At 45.2% G+C, this 19,198-nt stretch overlaps 2 protein-coding genes across 5 annotated transcripts in view; one reads left to right on the forward strand and one right to left on the reverse strand.

The window, feature by feature from the left end:
• LOC140202624 (synapsin-3-like) overlaps positions 1-19,198 on the reverse strand; it is a 344,209-nt gene that overhangs the window by 75,663 nt on the left and 249,348 nt on the right. The gene's annotated exons all lie outside the window — the stretch shown is intronic.
• The window catches only part of LOC140202625 (metalloproteinase inhibitor 3-like), a 32,087-nt gene continuing 29,814 nt past the window's right edge, over positions 16,926-19,198 (forward strand). The window contains exon 1 of the mRNA XM_072267695.1: positions 16,926-17,240. Within this exon, the coding sequence (XP_072123796.1) occupies positions 17,111-17,240 (130 nt within the window). The 5' untranslated portion in view covers positions 16,926-17,110. The remainder of the gene's footprint in view (positions 17,241-19,198) is intronic.

The raw sequence follows: 19,198 nt of genomic DNA on the forward strand, positions 1-19,198 counted from the left end.
TGCCCTGGCACTGGAGGGGGTGCCCTGCAGGCCCACCTCAACCTAACACGGGCTGAGCAGCGTGAATATTAAGCCCCTGTGGCAGCGCTGCAATGGTGTTTCGGGCAAAAGCCACTGGAGGAAGCAATGAGAAAGGACTGAGCAGCAGACGGCACTGCGTGGGAAAGAGCCCGAGGGTGTTTGCAGCAGATCTCCGCCACTGTGCTGGTCATGGCTACCCCCGTTCCCTCCCACAGCCCAGGAAGAGCTTGCCCTCCAGGCCTTTGTAAAGGTGCCTCTGGCAGCACGTTTGCCTGGCATCACCACCTTCGCTGGCAGAGGCAGAGAGGACAGAAACAATCTTAGCCCTCCAAGGCATTCTGGCATCCCATATGCCATGAGCTCAGGCTTGTGCCAACAAGGCGGAGGAGGAAACTGATGAGGAAGAGCTCATGAAACAGGTTCGACCAGAGCCGCGCCAGCCCTACTGTATGCCATGGAGTGATCGCATCTACCGGTGTGGCGAGGCAGGCCACGTGGCCTGGGACTGCCCCACAGCCCAGAGCAGCCATCAGGAAACACCAAGCAGGCGGCGCCGCCCCAGACCTCCAGCAGAATCCCTCCATTGTCGGCCCTCCTGCTGGCCTGTTTGGGTGCAGAGCAAGGCTTATACATGGGCTGTGTGGCGAAGGGCAACAGATGCCGTGCATCGGCGGACACGGGGTCAGCCATCACCATCGTCCTCCCCAGCACGGACCAGCCATCCCCACCTGAGTGGACAATGACGGTGGTCCAGCTGGCTACGGTCACCGGCGACTGTGCGGCGATGCGAGGGAAGAGGTGCGAGGAAAAGCACAGTGGAGCGCGAGGTGTGGGTAGCCGACATCCGGGACCCCTGCATCACTGGCCTGGATCTGCCCTCCGTGTGGAGAGTGCCGGGGGTAACACTCTGCCTCGGTGCCGAAGCCGTGGCTCTCCGGCAGGGCAGCTCCAGAAAGCATACCAGGCGGGCGCAGCAACAACCATCCCCGGTACCACAGCGGCCCGCCGCAGTGCAGCACACCCCGCAGCGGTCCACAGCAGAACCGGGGGCGAATGGCGGTGTCAGTGCTTCAGGTGGCAGCCGGCAGCAAGGTAGACCTCCCCCTGGTGGACCACCAGCAGCTGTGTAGCAAGCAGGTGAGTGATCCCGTGTTGGCCCCAGAGAAATGACGGCTGAGAGTGGGACGGGTCTGTGCCCTGGACCTAGAGACCAAAGCCCTACACTCTCAGCAGGGCTCACTGGAGGCGCGCAGCGGGTTGCTGTTGCGGTGGTGGCGGTTTCCTGATGGCTTCAGACCACCTCCTGCAGCCAGTGCCCCCCCCCAGAGGGGGTCTGCGCCACCGTGTTGCGGTCAGTGCATGGGCTGGCCATTTTCTGGTGATAAAGACGGTCGGGCAAGTTGTGTGAATGCTCCTATTGGCCTGGGTGCAGGCAGGACGTGGAGCTGTTCGTGCACTACCGCAACACTTGCACGTCCGGGCCACCAGTCTGGGGCGTCAATGCAGCAATACCTGGTGGGGACCCCAATGGAGCACGTAGGGGTGGATATTCTGGACCCCTTCCCCGACACCGATGCCAGCAACCGCTACGTTCTCGTGGCTACAGATTACTTCATGGTGGCTAGAGGTGTATGCAGTCCCGGACCAGAGCACCGCTACCACCGCTGAGAGACTTGTGGAGGAGTTCTTCCACCATTTTGGCGTCCCTGAGAAACTCCACAGTGGTTGGGGCACAACTTTGAGGCGGGAGGAGAAGATGGCAGCGCGCCGTGCGTGCGCAGCTCTCCAGTGAAAAATGATATTGTATCTGTTAAACAGGGGCCGGGGACAATTCTGATTTGATGGAGGATGGACGTGAAAGCACAGAGGAACATCTGGAGAAATTTCTGAAACGCCCGTTCACTGCTGTCGTTACTGTGTGGTCGAGGATCTTTCGGAGGGTAGGCCTCAAAATCCCCGGCCTTGCCTGCTTTTGGCGACTGAGAAGGAGGTCGAATCGTTCGGACAGAGATGGCGCTCAGTACTCGGTGTCGGAGAGCTGATCAGAGCTCGAAGTTTTCGGAGAGTCGGATTGTGGTCAGCATGGCAGGGAGAGTTTTTCTTTCTTCTCCCGTCTGCATGAGATGTGGGACATTTGAGAAGCTTTGAACTTTACTGTGCTCACGGACTTCTTCATCAAGTTATGGTATTCTGCACTGTTGTAACTATATGTATAATTATGTGGTTTTATCAGTTTTTTCAGTCTTGGTTTGTCCTGTGTTTTTGTGATATCACACTGGAGGAAACAATGTATCATTTCTTAATGCATGCATTACTAAATGACAATAAAAGAGGACTGTGTGTCTTCATAATCATAAAGAAAAGGTGTTTGATGAGGGCTGCAGGCGGCTGGAAATCACCAAAACGTGAGCCATCCCCCTTCACTCACAACGTGATGGTCCGGTGGAGCGCTCTAACTGCACGCTGGCTACACAGCTTGCCATCCTCGTCAGCCAGCACCAGCGCGATTGGGACTGCCATCTCCCCTGAGTATTGTGGGCATACCAGTCAGCGGTTCATGAGAGCACCAAGTGTGCACCAACCGTGCTCGTGTTTGAGCGGGAGCTGTGCACACCTGTCGATCTGGTGTTTGGCCTCCCTCCCAAGCCGGAGATTCCCGGGGAGGCCGGGTTGGAGGGTCTGCCGGACTCCTGGGGGCACCTGCGGGCTGTTCACAATGCGGCTCGGCAGAACCAAAGTGCAGCCAACGGCCACCAAAATCAAATTTATGATGCCTGCAGCCGTGGACATGACTTTACTGGGGGGCGGGGATAGGTGTTGAGTCTGAGTCTACTTTCCCTTCTGGAAGTAGGGACAACCCCCCCCCAAGCTGGGAAACCACTGGAAGGGACCGGGAGAGGTGCTCAACTGCCCCTCCGATGTGGTATTTTGGGTGCGGTTACCTGGGTAGTTGTGCTGTACCGGGATCGGTTGGCACCAGATCAGCCCTTGGCCGCCACCGACCCAGCAAGGCTGAAGGAAGGAGGTGACACTCTGGGTGCTCTGCCTCTTCTCTCACCAAACAGTCCCTCTCCTGGGGAGGCTCCAGACACAACGCCCCTACCCCTCAGCGCCCCAGGCAGCAGCCTCAAACACCACCAGGACTCTTGGCCTTTGTTGTGGACTCTGGGGTTGCTGGGGACAGCTGACCCCCTCAGGTGGGGGCAGTGCGCCGTTTTGGGGGAGGCGGGTCATGCTCGACAGCTCACCCCAGCATCCCTGGCGACCAGTGCTATTTATTGTTCTTGCTTTAAAATGTGTTGCTTTAGAACTGGCTGTTGAGATAAACCAGCTCTCCTCTTCTGTCAACATGAACCGAACGCTCGCCACACTATAAGGATTGAAAGAATGCAAATTGTCTCAATCCAATACACTCTGCAGGCGTACTGTGGAGAGCACTCTAATTGTTGCATCACTGTTCAGTATAGCTGGGGCCACTACACAGGATCAGAAAACACTTCAGAAAGTTGCAAACTCAGCCATCTCCATCAGGGGCAACAGCCTCCCCAGCATCGAGGGCATCTTCAAAAGGCAATGCCTCAAAAAGGTGCTGTCTCCCATGACTACCCTCTTCTCACTTCTACCATCAAGGAAATGTAGAGGAGCCTGAAGACACGCACTCAACGTTTCAGGAACAGCTTCTTCACATCTGCCATCAGATATTTGAGTGGACAATGAAGCCATGTACAGTAACTCAGTACCTTGTTTCTTTTATTTTTGCTCTCCTGTTTAATTTTATTTTTAATTATTATGTATTGCCCTATGTTGCTGCCACAAAACAACAACTTTCATGACATAAGCCAGTGATTCTGATCCTGACTTTGAGATTGTGATAAAATAGTCGTTTGGAAATGAATGCACCACAGAGGAATAGGTACCAAATGATTCATCTGAACAAATTACTTTGAATCAATCAACAGCCCTCCAAATCAAGCCTACTATGCAGATGTACAAGAGTTAGGATAATAATGAAGTTACAATGAGAAATAGTCTGTCACATAAAATAACTGAGACTGATGATGTAAAGATGTAATTTTAAGTCTCCAGGGACATATTACAGAAATTGGATTATTTTCTGGAATCATCTGCTCCCAAATCAGAAGTTCATTAAAGTACTGAATTTGACTTGTGAGTTTCAGATGAAGGGAAGACAAACAGCTCATCACATCTGATGACTGCAGAGTCAGGTCCACCACACACTACATCAGGTATGACAGCAGAGATTTCTCTAGCAGCTTTATCCTTTTCTCCTCCATTTGGCCCATTCAGTCTGCTCCACTATTTCATCGTGGCTGATCTATTTCTCTCTCGGTCTTCTCTCCGTATCCCCTTGTGCCTGACTAATCAATGAATCTATCAAACTCTACTTTAAGTATATGCAATGACCTGGCCTGCACAGCCACCCGTGACAACGAATTCCAGAGATTCACCACTATCTGGTAAAAAAAAATCCTCCTGGTTTCTGTTCTAAATGGACATCCCTCTAATCTAAGGGTGTGTCATCTGGCCTTAGCCTCCTCTGCCACAGGGAACATCTTCTCCACATCCACCCTGTTGAGGCCTTTCAACATTCAATAGGTTTCAATAAGATTCTCCCTCATTCTTCTGAATTCCAGTGAGTGCAGGCCCAGAAACATCATATGCTCCTCATATAATAGCCTTTCAATCCCGGAATCATTTTCATAAAACTCCTTTGAATCCTCTCCAATTTCACCATATTCTTGCATTGATTAGGGACCCAAAGCTACTCACAATACTCCTCGTGAGGCCTCATTAGTGCCTTATAAAACCTCAACATTATATCCTTGCTTTTATATTCTGGTCCTCATGAAATGAATTCTAACATTGCATTTGCCTTCCTGACCACAGATTCAACCTGCAAATTAACCTTTAGGGAATCTTACACTAGGTCTCCCAAGTCCCTTTGCACGTCAGATTTTTGAATTTTCTCTCCACTTAGAAAATAGTTTACACGTATACTTCTTCTACCGAAGTGCATAACCATACCCTTCCTGACTCTGTATTCCACCTGCCACTTCTTTACCCATTCTCCTAATCTAAGTCCTTCTATAGTCTCTTTGCTTCCTCAACACTGCCTGCCCCTCCACCTATCTTCATATCGTCTGCAAAATGCACCAAAGCCATTAATTCCATCATCCAAATCATTAACATGTAACATACAAAAAGCAGTCCCCACAGACCCCTGTGGAACACCACTAGTGACTGGCAGCCAACCAGAAAATGCTCTGAACAAACTTAGGGTATCTCTTTTAATATTATTGGCTAACTTACCTTCGTATTTCATCCTTGCCTTCTCATTGACTTTTTTAGTTGCCTTCTGTTGGTTTTTAAAAGCTTCCCAATTCTCTAAGTTCCCACTAATTTTTGCTCTATTATGTGCCCTCTCTTTGACTTTTATGTTGCCTTTGATTTCTCTTGTCAGCACCGGTTGTGTCATCTTGCCTTTAGTATATTTCTTCTTTGGGATCTATCTATCCTGTGCCTTCCCGAATTGCTCCCAGAAACTCCAGCCATTGCTGCTTTGCCGTCATCTCTGCTACTGTTCTTTTCCAATCAATTCTTGCCATCTCTGTTCTCATGACTATGTACGTTTGTAATTCCCTTTACTCCACTGTAATACCGAATTTAGCTTCTCCTTCTCAAATTGCAGGGTGAATTCTATCATATTGTGATTGCCCCTAAGGATTCCTTTACCTTAAGCTCTCTATTCAACTCAGGTTCATTATACAACACCCAATCCTGAATAGCTGATCCTCTAGTGGGCTCAACCACAAGCTGCTCTAAAACGCCATCTCATAGGCACTCTAGAAATTCCCCCTCTTGTAATCCAGCACCAATCTAATTTTCCCAATCTATCCGCATATCGAAATCCCCCTTGTCTCTCATAACATTGCCCTTTTAACATGCATTTTCTATCTCCAGTTGTAAACTCTAGACATCTTTGCTGCTGTTCAGAGATCTATCTGGAACTCCATGGTTATTGGTTGGGCACCGGGCACTCGGAGAGATTTGGCGGGGGGAGGGCGCCTGGCACTCGGCCGGGGTCTGTGGTCGAGTGGTCAGCGACTTGGGCCAGTTCCCCCACTGGACTTAGTCTGGTGAAGAGGGTGTGAGGACATTCAGCAGGACTAAAAATAAACAAGACCTGACAAAGGGCGGATGAGCTCCTTGTGAGCTAACGGCCATCTTCCGTGGAAGAGGTTAAAGCCTCACCACGTATCTACGAATCGTATGCTATGCACTTAGTAGAAGAGATATGATTAACTTGGGCGCTGCACCACGTGCCTGGACCTGCCCAAGGCCTCCGCCTAAGGAAGGGCCGAGCTCGAAGAACCGACCGTGGCTGGAAGCCGACACGGCCTTGGGCTCGAGTTTGGCGGGGACGGTGGCAGGCGGTGCCAAGGCGGCCAGCAAGAACTGGAGGAGAGGCTGTACTCGGTGCTGTTGCAAGATCGAAGATGGAAGTGCATTGCCGCCAACCCGGGATTCGGGACTCCACCCGCTGACTGACTGACTGATTGAACTCCCATGAGGGTCTTTTTACCCTTGCAGTTTTTTAGCTCTACCATAAGACCATAAGATATAGTAGAAGTAGGCCATCTGACCTATCGAGTCTGCTCCGCCATTCAATCATGGACTGATCCAATTTTTCCGGACATCTCCACTCCCCTGCCTTCTCCCCTACCCTTTGATGCCCTAACTAATCAAGAACCTATCTTATCTCTGCCTTAAATGCACCCAATGACTTGGCCTCCACAGCCACTCATGGCAACAAATTCCACAGATTTACCACCCTCTGCCTAAAGTAATTTCTCCGCATCTGTGTTCTAAATGCACGTCCTTCAATCCTGAAGTCATGCCCTCTTGTCCTAGACTCCTCTACCATGAGAAATAACTTTGCCGTATCTAATCTGTTTAGGCCTTTTAACATTTGGAATGTTTCTATGAGATCCCCACTCATTCTCCTAAACTCCAGGGAATACAGCCCAAGAGCTGTCAGCCGTTCCTCATATGGTAACTCTTTCATTCCTGGAATTATTCTCGTGAATCTTCTCTGAACCCTCTCCAATGTCAGTATATTCCTTCTAAAATAAGGAGCCCAAAACTGCACACAATATTCCAAGTGTGGTCTCACGAGTGCCTTATAGAGCCTCAACATCACATCCCTGCTTTTACATTCTATACCTCTAGAAATGCATGCTAACGTTGCATTTGCCTTCTTCACCACCGACTCAACCTGGAGGTTAACCTTTAGGGTATCATGCACAAGGACTCCGAATTCTCTCCCTATCTAAATAATAGTCTGCCCGTTTATTTCTTCCACCAAAGCGCATGACCATACACTTTCCAACATTGTATTTCATTTGTCTTTTCTTTGCCCATTCCTCTAAACTATCTAAGTCTCTCTGCAGGCTCTCTGTTTCCTCAACACTACCCCCTCCTCCACTTATCTTTGTATTATTGGCAAATTTAGCCACAAATCCATCAATCCCGTAGTCCAAACCATTGACATGCAATGATTTACCCACAACATTTCTACACCTTCCAATCCTGTATCGCATCTTTCTAATCATTTGATTTCACTTTCTTACTAACAGAGCCACTCGACTCCATCTACCTACCTACCTGTCTTTTTGATACAATGTGTGTCCTTGGACGTTAAGCTCCCAGCTATAATCTTCTTTCAGCCACAATTCAGTGATGCCCATAACATCATACACGCCAATTTGTAACTGCGCTACAAGTTTATCTACCTTATTCCGAATACCTCGTGCAATCCCTGTAGATCCTATCTATTATTTCCTCAGTCTCCCATATGAGCCAAAAGTCATCGAGCTTCAGCTCCAGTTCCTTAACACGTTCTCTGAGGAGCTGCAGCCCGATGCACCTGGTGCAGATGTGGTTGTCCGGGAGGCTGGAGGTCCCCCAGAATTCCCACATCACACACACATTTTTCAAGTGTAATTAGTGGAACAGGAACGACTGTGGAAGTAAACTTAGTGATTTAAGACGGTACAGCCAAGAAATCTCGTTTTTTTTTTGTGGAGCAGTGGAATCTGAGGATAGACTCAAAAGAGGTTTATAAGAATACGACAGTCATAGATAAACAGCTGATATCTATTTTCTAGATAAAAATATTAATACTGGAGGGAATGCATTTATAGTGAGAGAGGTTAACTTCAAAGGGGTGGTGTAAGGCAAGCTTTTTTAAACATAGAATGGTGAGTGTCTGGAATGCACTGCTAGAAGTGATGGTGGAGGCAAATTGTAAAGAGAATTTTAAGAGGCTATTTTAAGAATAGAGGGATGTGGATTGTGTAAGCAAGAGAGATTAGTTTAATGTAGCAGAATTAGTTACTAGTTTAATTAGTTTGGTACAACATCAGTCCTGTGCAGTTCTGATCTATGCTCTTAAGAATACTAAGCCTCAATACCTCAGTACTGCTTCAGACCTACAAGACATTCACCTTATTTTATGTCAGTTCACTCAAACCTATTGTTGGATTTTATTTTATGATATTGCTGATAAGAACTGTCATTTGAACATAAATAATTGCTAATAATAACCTTAATACACACATTGGGTGCTGTTTTATAATTCGTGTGCCGACTAATTAGCAAATAAGTCAGCCAGACAGTTTTCAGAGCTAGTCTTCATACCTTATAAACGTGTGCTGGATTTATTAAACTCTGACTAGCAATGAATTGCTCATATAATTGTTACCACGTTAAGCCGTTACATTATTTTTCCCTGCACGACGTTTTTGGCAGTGAAATGCCTGTGAATTAGCTGTTTCAAGAATTTCTGTTGGTCACAAATGGGACAAGCCAAATTGCACGAATCCAGAGGGAAAACAAATGCTTCAGTTTCTTTCTCCCCTCTCTCAGGGAGCACTAACTTGTTTCCGATTTCTTCCTAAAATGGAGCTGTTTGATATAAAAATTCTGCTGATCATGTGAACAAGGCTGGAATCCTGCCCCACAGCCCACACTGATCGGAGAGTAAACCCAACTGCCAGTTACAAACACCACTCAGACGTTATTCAAGGCCCTTTGTTCTAGCAAGGCTCTGCAGAGCATCTTCCTCGTGTTGTCCTGAAGAGGAAAAAGTCTCACCTTCAGGTGAAGGATTCTGCCTGACTTTGTATTTTTGATTTATTTCTGTTTCAGTGAATTTTTATCAAATACTGTGCAAACTATGAGCACTGATGGGCGTGAGATGATGCTGGGCTGTGTCATAGAATCATAGCCACAGAATAATATAGCACATAAACAGGCCATTCAGCCCATCTAGTCCATGCCAAAGGATTACTCTGCCTAGTCCCATCAACCTACACCTAGATCATAGCCCTCCATATCCTTCTCATCCATGTACCTATCCAAATTTCTCTTAAGTCTTGAAATCAAACCCGCATCCACCATTTTCACTGGCAGCTCATTCCACATTCTCACCACCCTCCAAGTAAAGAAAGTCACCCTCATGTTCTCTTAAATATTTCACCTTTCACCCTTAACCCATGACCCCTAGTTCAAGTATGACCAAGCACTGACAGTATGCACAGCTCTTTGGTTCATACCTTTAGCCTGATTGTTCGTGACTCCCCTTCTGATCAATATATTGCAAATAGAGTTTGTTTCAAGATAATGACACCCAAGGGAATTTTCTTTTGGTAACCTGTGTCACATGAAAGGAAGGAGCAATCACAAGGCTATAACACATGATAATCCATTCAACATGGTGTGAAGCTAGCAACTTTAAAACTGCATAAAGAATTCAGACTCCAAGTACAGAAATCACTAAACCCAGCATGCTGCCTATATAAGGTTTTGTAATACTTTCTACAAATATAACACACTATGTAATTATGAGTGTTTCCCCCCTAATGACACTGTAAGGAAATGCAGACATAAACTCCAACAGTACTAGTTCACTATAAGGCCTGTACCTAAGAATTTGATCTTTTTTAAGTAACCTACTCAAGGTAGTGATGTCATAGGGCCATGAGTCCCTGGCAGGTACCATGGATACGTGACAATCTACTTCAGTCCCTGAATGCTGCTGCCAGTAACACACAAGTGGAACCAGATGTTGCTCTGTGTACTGTTAGGTGGAGGATTATTCCCCATGCCACTCTAACGTATCGCGTAGTAACCATCTGAGATTCTTTGAGCAAGATTTACATCTCAGTTGCCAGACAACTCTTCTAGGGCAAATGATGAATGACCTGGGGAGTCCAATGTGAGATTTTCATACACTTAAGAAAAAACGTTTTTGTGATTAGCTGAATTTTTGCTTTCTGCTTTAAGTGACAGGACTGCCTATCCTGCTGCACTAATAAAGAGTTACATTCAGGAAACTTCCTTCTTCATTATGCTGAGGCAGGCCACAGTAATTAGCTCATACTAATTAATGTTGCATGTTCGGACTCCTACATATAAGGATTGGCTGGAAACACGCTTCTCTCCTAATTAGAGACCTTTGCCTTTCTTCCTTTGTGAAAGGAAAGTGGTTTGACTAATGCGATCAGCATGCAACACAGGAGAAAAATAGCCAGCTCCCCCCAGCTTCTCAAACACAAGTCCCCCCCACCCTCATGTATACAAACACACATGTCGTCTGAGATCTGCATCCCAATTCAGAGATTCTGGATTTTTAACTGGTAACTTTACTGAAAACTGCAAACTCTTAACGAAGCCCAAAAACGTCGACTGTACTTTTTTTTCTAGATGCTGCCTGGCCTGCTGAACTCCTCCAGCATTGTGTGTGTGTTGCTAACTCTTAACCAAGCAACACACATCAAAGTTGCTGGTGAACGCAGCAGGCCAGGCAGCATCTCTAGGAAGTGGTACAGTCGACGCTTCGGGCCGAGACCCTTCGTCAGGACTAACTGAAGGAAGAGTTAGTAAGAGACTTGAAAGTGGGAGGGGGAGGGGGAGATCCAAAATGATAGGAGAAGACAGGAGGGGGAGGGATGGAGCCAAGAGCTGGACAGGTGATTGGCAAAAGGGATATGAGAGGATCATGGGACAGGAGGCCCAGGGAGAAGGAAAAGGGGGAGGGGGGGAAGCCCAGAGGATGTGCAAGGGGTATAGTGAGAGGGACAGAGGGAGAAAAAGGAGAGAGAGAGAGAGAGAAAGAATGTGTGTATATAAATAAATAAATAACGGATGGGGTTCAAGGGGGAGGTGGGGCATTAGCGGAAGTTAGAGAAGTCAATGTTCATGCCATCAGGTTGGAGGCTACCCGGACGGAATATAAGGTGTTGTTCCTCCAACCTGAGTGTGGCTTCATCTTTACAGTAGAGGAGGCCGTGGATAGACATATCAGAATGGGAATGGGACGTGGAATTAAAATGTATGGCCACTGGGAGATCCTGCTTTCTCTGGCAGACAGAGAAGCGATCAGCGAAATGCTCTCCCAGCCTGCGTTGAGTCTCGCCAATATATAGAAGGCCACATCGGGAGCACCGGACGCAGTATATCACCCCAGCCGACTCACAGGTGAAGTGTTGCCTCACCTGGAGGGACTGTCTGGGGCCCTGAATGGTGGTGAGGGAGGAAAGGTAAGGGTATGTGTAGCACTTGTTCCGCTTACACGGATAAGTAAGCGGAATAAGGGTCAGCGCGCTGATAAAACAGATTTGTTATTAACCAGAAGCTAAACAATGGTAAATATGAATATTGTACCTAAATGTCAAAACACATTCATTCCATTAAATCATGTGATAAATGACAGCCAGCCACATCACAATAGCGCTGTTGTAAAAACTTATTTTATGGTAGTTCTGTGACTAACGTGTTTAATGTTTAAATGCTCATTAGGAGAGGTGCACCAGAGAGCAAACTGGTGCCTTGTTCCTGTACTCAACTTGGGATTTGCTTGCCTTTGACATCACCAAAAAAAAAGACCCCAGCTCTATTCTTAAATGGGAAAATTAATATTACAAACTGACAAGTCCACAGAGAAGTGGCTTGTTCAAGGTAAGGTGACTTTAGTTCACTAAATGCAGAAATGGAATTCAATGATTGCAAATCAAATCACAAGTGGAGTTTAAGGGCCATGGAGTTAAAGAGCACAGAAATAAGGCCCTCCGGCCCAAGTCTTCGCTAAACTGCACTGATTCATTAGCCTCCAGTGCCTCAGATTTATATTAATTCCCTTTATGGGTTTGGCCTTTAATTCTTGGTAAATTTCTCTTGTCCTCAGAAAGCCCAAAACTCCACATTCGTCCAAATTTAGAAACTTACACATCCCTCACATATGGCAATGCCTTCAGCAGCTCAGGCCCTTTGGTCTGCATTTCTTTGTCAAAATCCTTCTGTCTTTCTACCAGACTCTCCTCCGAAATGATGCGTTTTTAAAATTAACCTCTTTAGATAACCGCAAGGCACTCTTCCTAGAAGTACCTTCCCTTGGCTGATTAAGGATTGGGGAAATATCATAGGATATCTTTGCTCACTGATAGTTTTGGAGCTGAAAATCAATTATCAAGAAGCTATCGGCTGTACTTTGCTTACAAAGGCTCTGGAAGCGTACAAATGGTTCACTGTGCCCATGATGTACTTTTGCAGAAAGGCTTCTGGACTCATGGTGATCATTAGTATGAATGTGAGGTTGATATTACCATTTCAATAACACAGTTTGAATGTATGGGGTTTTGCATGAGGGTGAATGATGACCAAGGTCATCTCTGCCTAAGCCACCATCAAGGAGCCCGCAAGTGAACCAAAGCCAGAAATGTCATGGATGGTCTGAGTGCCTTCCACCTTAAGGATCACTGGCTGGCTGGACTGACAACAATGATCACCATCTCAGTGCCCACTCTTGAAGGCATAATGTCCTATCACCCAGAGACAGACAGTGCCAGCTCTGTCACTTGTCTCTCCTTTCAAAGTTAAAATAACCCCACTTTTTAGCTGGAAGGCTGAAGTCAATTTCAAGACCGTCTGAAAGGCACAAGAAATTTGGGCCATTGTGTGGTGTACAAGACATCTACCAACAATAGGGCAGGTCTTACACCTATCCTCAGCTTTTATTTATAGATCATCCCTGCTGATATCCTCAGGCTTCCTGACATTCACTGTCACCTACTTGACCAACAATCACTCCCATTCATTGCATTATTGGTCTCTCCAACTCTCTTCCTTACACATTATCCGTCACCTCTCCAACTGATCTCAACTCAATCCCCTTCCCAAACTATCCACAAACTGATCATCTCCACAAATGAACTCCATCCAATCACTTCCCCAGACCAATCCTACCTGATCACCTGTCCAATACAATCCTTCCCTTTCACCTCCCTAATGCAATCTATCTCAATTATCTCACCAAACTAGTCACCTCACGAATGATCTCCCCAAAACAAACCCTACCCAATTATTTTCATGATAAAAATCTTCCCTCTGCCACTGTCTCCCAAGCCAGTGGAAAAATAACAGATAACAGAGCATTTTGCCTGATAGATTATCAGAGCCTGGGGGCCAGGCTGTGTACACAGACTTCACACTATTCCTGAGCCACTGAAATACAAACAGGCTCTTTGCAAGCTAGTTGTCGCTTCAAATTTCAAATGAGCTTTGGAACTCATATCTGGCCATCCCTATCTCTGGCTATCAGCTACTGTCATTAAAAGACCTGTTCACTGCCAGAGTGAAGAAAAGAGCTGGAAAAATTTCTGCTGACTCCACCCACCCTAGCGATCACCTATTCACCAAATTGCCATCAGGGAGATGCTACAAGTCCATCACCACCAGGACTACATGTCATCTCTGAAGCTTCTTTCCTGTAGCTACCCAGCTTCTCAACAAAACTCACTCAGATGTAATACCCCAACTGTTCCTGTTGAACTGCTGCCATCAGGAAGAAGGTACAGGAGCCTCAGGACTCACACCACCAGGTCTAGGAACAGTTATTACCCCTCAGCCATCAGGATCTTGAATCAAAGGGGATAACTTCACTTAACTTCACTTGCCCCATCACTGAAATGTTCCCACAGCCTATGGACTCACTTTCAAGGATTCTTCATCTCATGTTCTCAACATTTATTGCTTATTATTATTATTCTTTTCTTTTTGTATTTGTACAGTTTGTTGTCTTTTGCACACTGGTTAAATACCCAAGTTGGTGCAGCCTTTCATTGATTCTGCTATGGTTATTATTCTATTATGGATTTATTAAGTAAAAAAATAAATAAAAATAAAGGCATTCATTAGTCTTGCAAGACCATGGATCTGCGCCTGGAAACTCTTCACTCTCCAGGGTGCAGACCTGGGCAAGGTTGTATGGAAGACCAGCAGTTGCCCATGCTGTAAGTCTCCCCTGTCCACGACACTGATGTTGTCCAAGGGAAGGGCATTAGGACCCATACAGCTTGGCACCAGTGTCGTCGCAGAGCAATGTGTGATTAAGTGCCTTGCTCAAGGACACAACACGTTGCCTCAGCTGGGGCTCGAACTCATGACCTTCAGGTCGCTAGTCCAATGCCTTAACCACTTGGCCACGTGCCCACACATTTATTGAGTATGCCCATAAGAAAATGAATTTCAGGGTTGTATATGGTGACATATTTGTACTTTGATAATAAATTTATTTTGACTTTGACAACATCCGTTAACTGGCCTTTCCTGCTCTCCTTGTTCTGTTGGTCAGTATTGAGTCTCTTCATATGTCATATTTATTTAAGTTTGGTTATTGACATTTGCATATGTGATCATTCTGATAATTGTTGACTAGTCATGGCTATTTGTACTATTGTCTTATAAATTGTTAGTTGTTATTGTGTTGCCCTTTATGGTATTGTCCTGTGTTTTATGCTTGGTACCGAACCTCAATCAATTCTGGTATAGTTCACATGTTGGCAGTAAAGTGGCTCTGATTCTGATTTCACCTCACTGCTTCAGTTCATCTGCAGTGGCAAGCTTCATCTATGCCCTTTGTTATTTTTAGATGAGATTTTCCCAGCGCTATCCAATCGAAAATTCTTGTTATAGCTCTGTCCCCTCCCAACTTGTAGCAAGTTCCTGTCATCTATGTTCCCTGGGCAACACCGGAGGGACTCAGTATGTCAGGCAGCATCTGCGGAAATGAATAAACAGTCGATGGTTCAGGCCAAGAGCCTTCTTCGGGACTGGAAAGGGAGGGGGAGACCCCAGAATTTAAAAAATGGGGAGAGGGGAAGGAGGACTAACCATAAGGTATTAGGTGAAGCCAGGTTGGTGGAGAAGAGGCAATCTGATAGGAGAGGAGAGTGCACCACGGGAGAAAGGGAAGAAGGACAGGCACCAGGAGACGGTGATAGACAGGTGAGGAGAAGAGGTAAGAGGCTAGAGGGAATAGAAGAAGAGGGAAGGGGAAGGGAACAAAAAAATACTGGAAGGAGAAACTGATGTAAATGCCATTAGATTGGACACTACCTAAACAGAATAGCAGGCATTGCTCCACCACCCTGAGAGTGGCTTCATCATGGCAAAAGATGAGGCCATGGACCAACATGCAAATGGACCTATACTCCCTAACTTCCGATAGCTGCTAATTAAACAGCATCTTGACTCTAAAATATTTATCCTTGCTTTCATATCTCCCCGACGTCAGCCCTTCTGTAATCTTCATCCCTATAATTTGAGGTATCTGTGCTCCTCTTATTCAGCCCCCCTCACTTCCAGATTCAGTTGCTCCACCTTTGGCGAACATCTCATCAGCTACCAAAAACCCTAAACTCTGTCAAACCCACTCTCCCCACTTCACTTTCCTTTTTCATGATACTGTACACCTTAAAACCTCTGCCTCTGAGACAAATACTTTGTCATTATATTTACTTCTTAGAGCGTAAATCACATCTTGCTTAATATACCCAGTGGCTTGAATCATTTTGCTACATTCAGCTTGCTATATAAGTACAAGTTTTGCTACTCTTCTGAATTACCATGATATTGTTCTTACTGAGAGCAATACTCCAATGTATATGTAACTGGATTATCTGTGATGCCACAGTCTTTCTGTAGTTCATTGCCAAGAACAACAACAGAAATTGGCAGAGGGTGTGCAGCTAGTTTAGAATTAGGCAAGCAAATGCATTATACTCAGTCATCCCATGGAGAAAACTGAACAAACTTAATCACAACAAAGATTGATTATTTAAACAGTCACTAATTGGTTTATTTCCTAGAACTTGTACAAAATTCCCCTTCTCAGAAATCAGTTCACCAGCTAGAAAATAGAAAGCTCCAACTAAAATCCTCTTTTGTGAAAAAAACAATATTCCTCCAAGGACTAATCACTAGCCGGTTTGCAAATATTTAACCTAATTCCTTCATATTATTGCTAATTCGCAAGGCCACACATAAATGAGGAATGGAATGTACCCCACCTCTCTTTCCCACCCTTTCACTCTCCTCATCTTTGTCATCTACACAATGTTGCCTCAAATTCTTCAGCATGATCACAATCCATTGAAATCAGAAAAGGGGTGGGGGTGGGGTGGAAACTGCAACAACGTCAGGTCAAGCACTCAATGCCAGGCTGCTTAGGTCAAATTATGTTTGTAACTCAGTTTAATATTTAACACAGTCCTCTCTTCCTGCCTTAGAATTAATACTGCATAGACTCAATCTAATCTTCTGTGGAAGTGGCTCCTGAGAACCTCTTTCGATTCTGTTAAGTAATTATTTCTTCCCTCCTCAGTTGCTAACAAGCCAGCTGTTTATCTCAGGATCATTAACATGCTCTTCTACCACAGCTAGGATTCCCATTACTGACCTGACTCCTTTTATAACATCACGTCCATCTGCTACTTGCTAATTGGCTGCTGCGTTGAGGGGGTGGGCAGAGCTAGTGTGTCACTTGTCTAATACATGGTGGGTAGTTGTGCTCTCTTATTCAGCTGGAGAGAGGGAGACAGCGACAGAGAGAAAACAGAAGGATCACTCACCAACTAAAGTACTAAAACAGTAAAGAAAGTTTTTTTTTCTTCCTTTGAACTTTCAATCAATCAGAACAACTCACCAAAGGAAAGGTCTCTCAGAGAGAATGGCAGTTTCCAGCACAGCAGCTTTGAGTTTGCTGCTAGCTTTGAGCAGCTTTCAGATCAGCCAGCTAACTGAAGCTTGCACTTGCATGCCAAATCATCCTCAAGACGCTTTCTGCAGTTCTGACATAGGTAAGGATTCTTTTTTTATTAAAGGGCAAAAGAGGCAAACAAAAATGAACATTTTGGGCAATCCTAGGAAAATATAAGAAGTCTCTTTAATCATAGTCTGGAATGAAATCTCGAAATGTCAACATAGCCATCAGTTTTTAAGTAATCTATGTCATTATAACTTGGGTCGTTCACTAGTATTTGTTTTCATTGTTAAAAGACATAATTTTGGTGTTTCCTGTAATAAACTTTACTTCAGTGGCTCAATGTGAACTATGGAAAATGTATTCTGGTATTCTGATAATAGGGCTCAAGGTCAGTTTTTTTGTTCTCTGTCTGAAGATTAGTTGTAATATTTTTCACATATCGTATTACATTATGGTTATTACTGTCACTTAAGAGCTCAGCAGCACAATAAAGATGACTGCTTTTTCATACATATACAGCCAGAAAGCGCCCATCCTCCCAAACTAAGGCAAACAAGTAAAGCTTCTCTTTAACGAGTTTCAGGATTAGTGGAATTCCTCACTTATATACAGTAGTGATCTCTTTGGAGTGGAATGTTCTGGAATAATCACACTAAAGATACAGGACACACAAGGCACTACAGATGCTGTAATGTGGAGCAATGTGCAAATTGTTGGAGCTCAGCAGTCAGGCAGGATCCAGGAAGGGAAATGACGGTTGATGTTTTGGGTAGAGTCCCTCTTGAGGACTGAAGAATGAGAGGAGATGGCCAGTATAAGAAGGGAAGGGATGCAGCAAGAGCTAGCAGGCAATTGGTTGATCCAGGTGGGGTAAGAGTGCCAGAAGCTGGGAGGAAGATAGGTGGGTTCTCACCTGAATCCACCTATCACCGTACTCCAGCCCTTCCCTCTGCCCTTTTATACTGGCGATCACCCCAGGTGTAAGATCTCAGACTGAAACATCACTGACCGTTTCGCTGTATGGATGCTCCCTGAGCTGCTGAGTTCTGATGGCACCTTGTCAGATACTAAAGACACCGACAACTTCCCTATTTGTCTCATTAAACCATATCAACAGTGAGACTGGGCACCTCTTTCTTGCTCTGTGCAGCTTTGTGAAGAAACCAAATATTGTTCAGCAAGAACTGAAGAGTCAGGTGCAATCCCAGCTATATGCTGGAGCAATCTTTTCATTTAGAAAACAGCTGTACTATCTGCCTACTACACTCCAGTAAAGTTTCAACACCACACCTACTGCACGCCTTGAATGTGTGTATAAAACTCGGGGGAAAAAAACAACAGAAACTATTCCATATGGGGGAAAGGATCCAAACATGGAATTGATAAATTTTCAATTGAACCTTCCAAGGAGCAGAGAATAGGATGGATACTAAAATTAAGCGATGCTTTGAGCTCCAGCAGCACTAGTAACAGGGGTAAAAACAATTAATTTCTATGATACAGTTGATCTGAATCGATACAGAGAAGTTTAGCTTATTAATGGTCAAACCACAGGGGTGTAACTGGTTAATCTGCCCTTGCTGGTGATTCAGGCAGATGTTTAACGTCTTTAATTGTAATTGACAAACAACTGGAAGGTCTTTTGGTATTTGACCTAAAACAAAACAAAGTTAACTGAACATTTTTCTCATTCAGAGAGCTAACTGAAGACAAGTTGGTTCCTATACTAGTGACAAGCAATAATGACTATCATTCCAAAACATCACTGAATTGCACCTTTTTCCAAGAGCTCGTTGGCTTCTTCTTGGTTCCCAGACAATATAATCTGTGCTGAAAATCATTGCATATTGTGTTAAATGGGCTGTTAAATCTCTAACACAAAGTAAATGAAAGAACATGACTGTCGACTAAGTACTATGTGATTCTTACTTTGTAAGAGCTAACACCTTGTCCTGAGTGAACAGTCAACGACTGATGATAGTTTTGTTCGAAGGGGTTGAAACCAGCATAAAATTGTGGATCTTTGTGTACAACTGTGGCAATATAGCTGAA

This window comes from Mobula birostris, chromosome 9, assembly GCF_030028105.1.
Source record: "Mobula birostris isolate sMobBir1 chromosome 9, sMobBir1.hap1, whole genome shotgun sequence".
NCBI lineage: Eukaryota > Metazoa > Chordata > Chondrichthyes > Myliobatiformes > Myliobatidae > Mobula > Mobula birostris.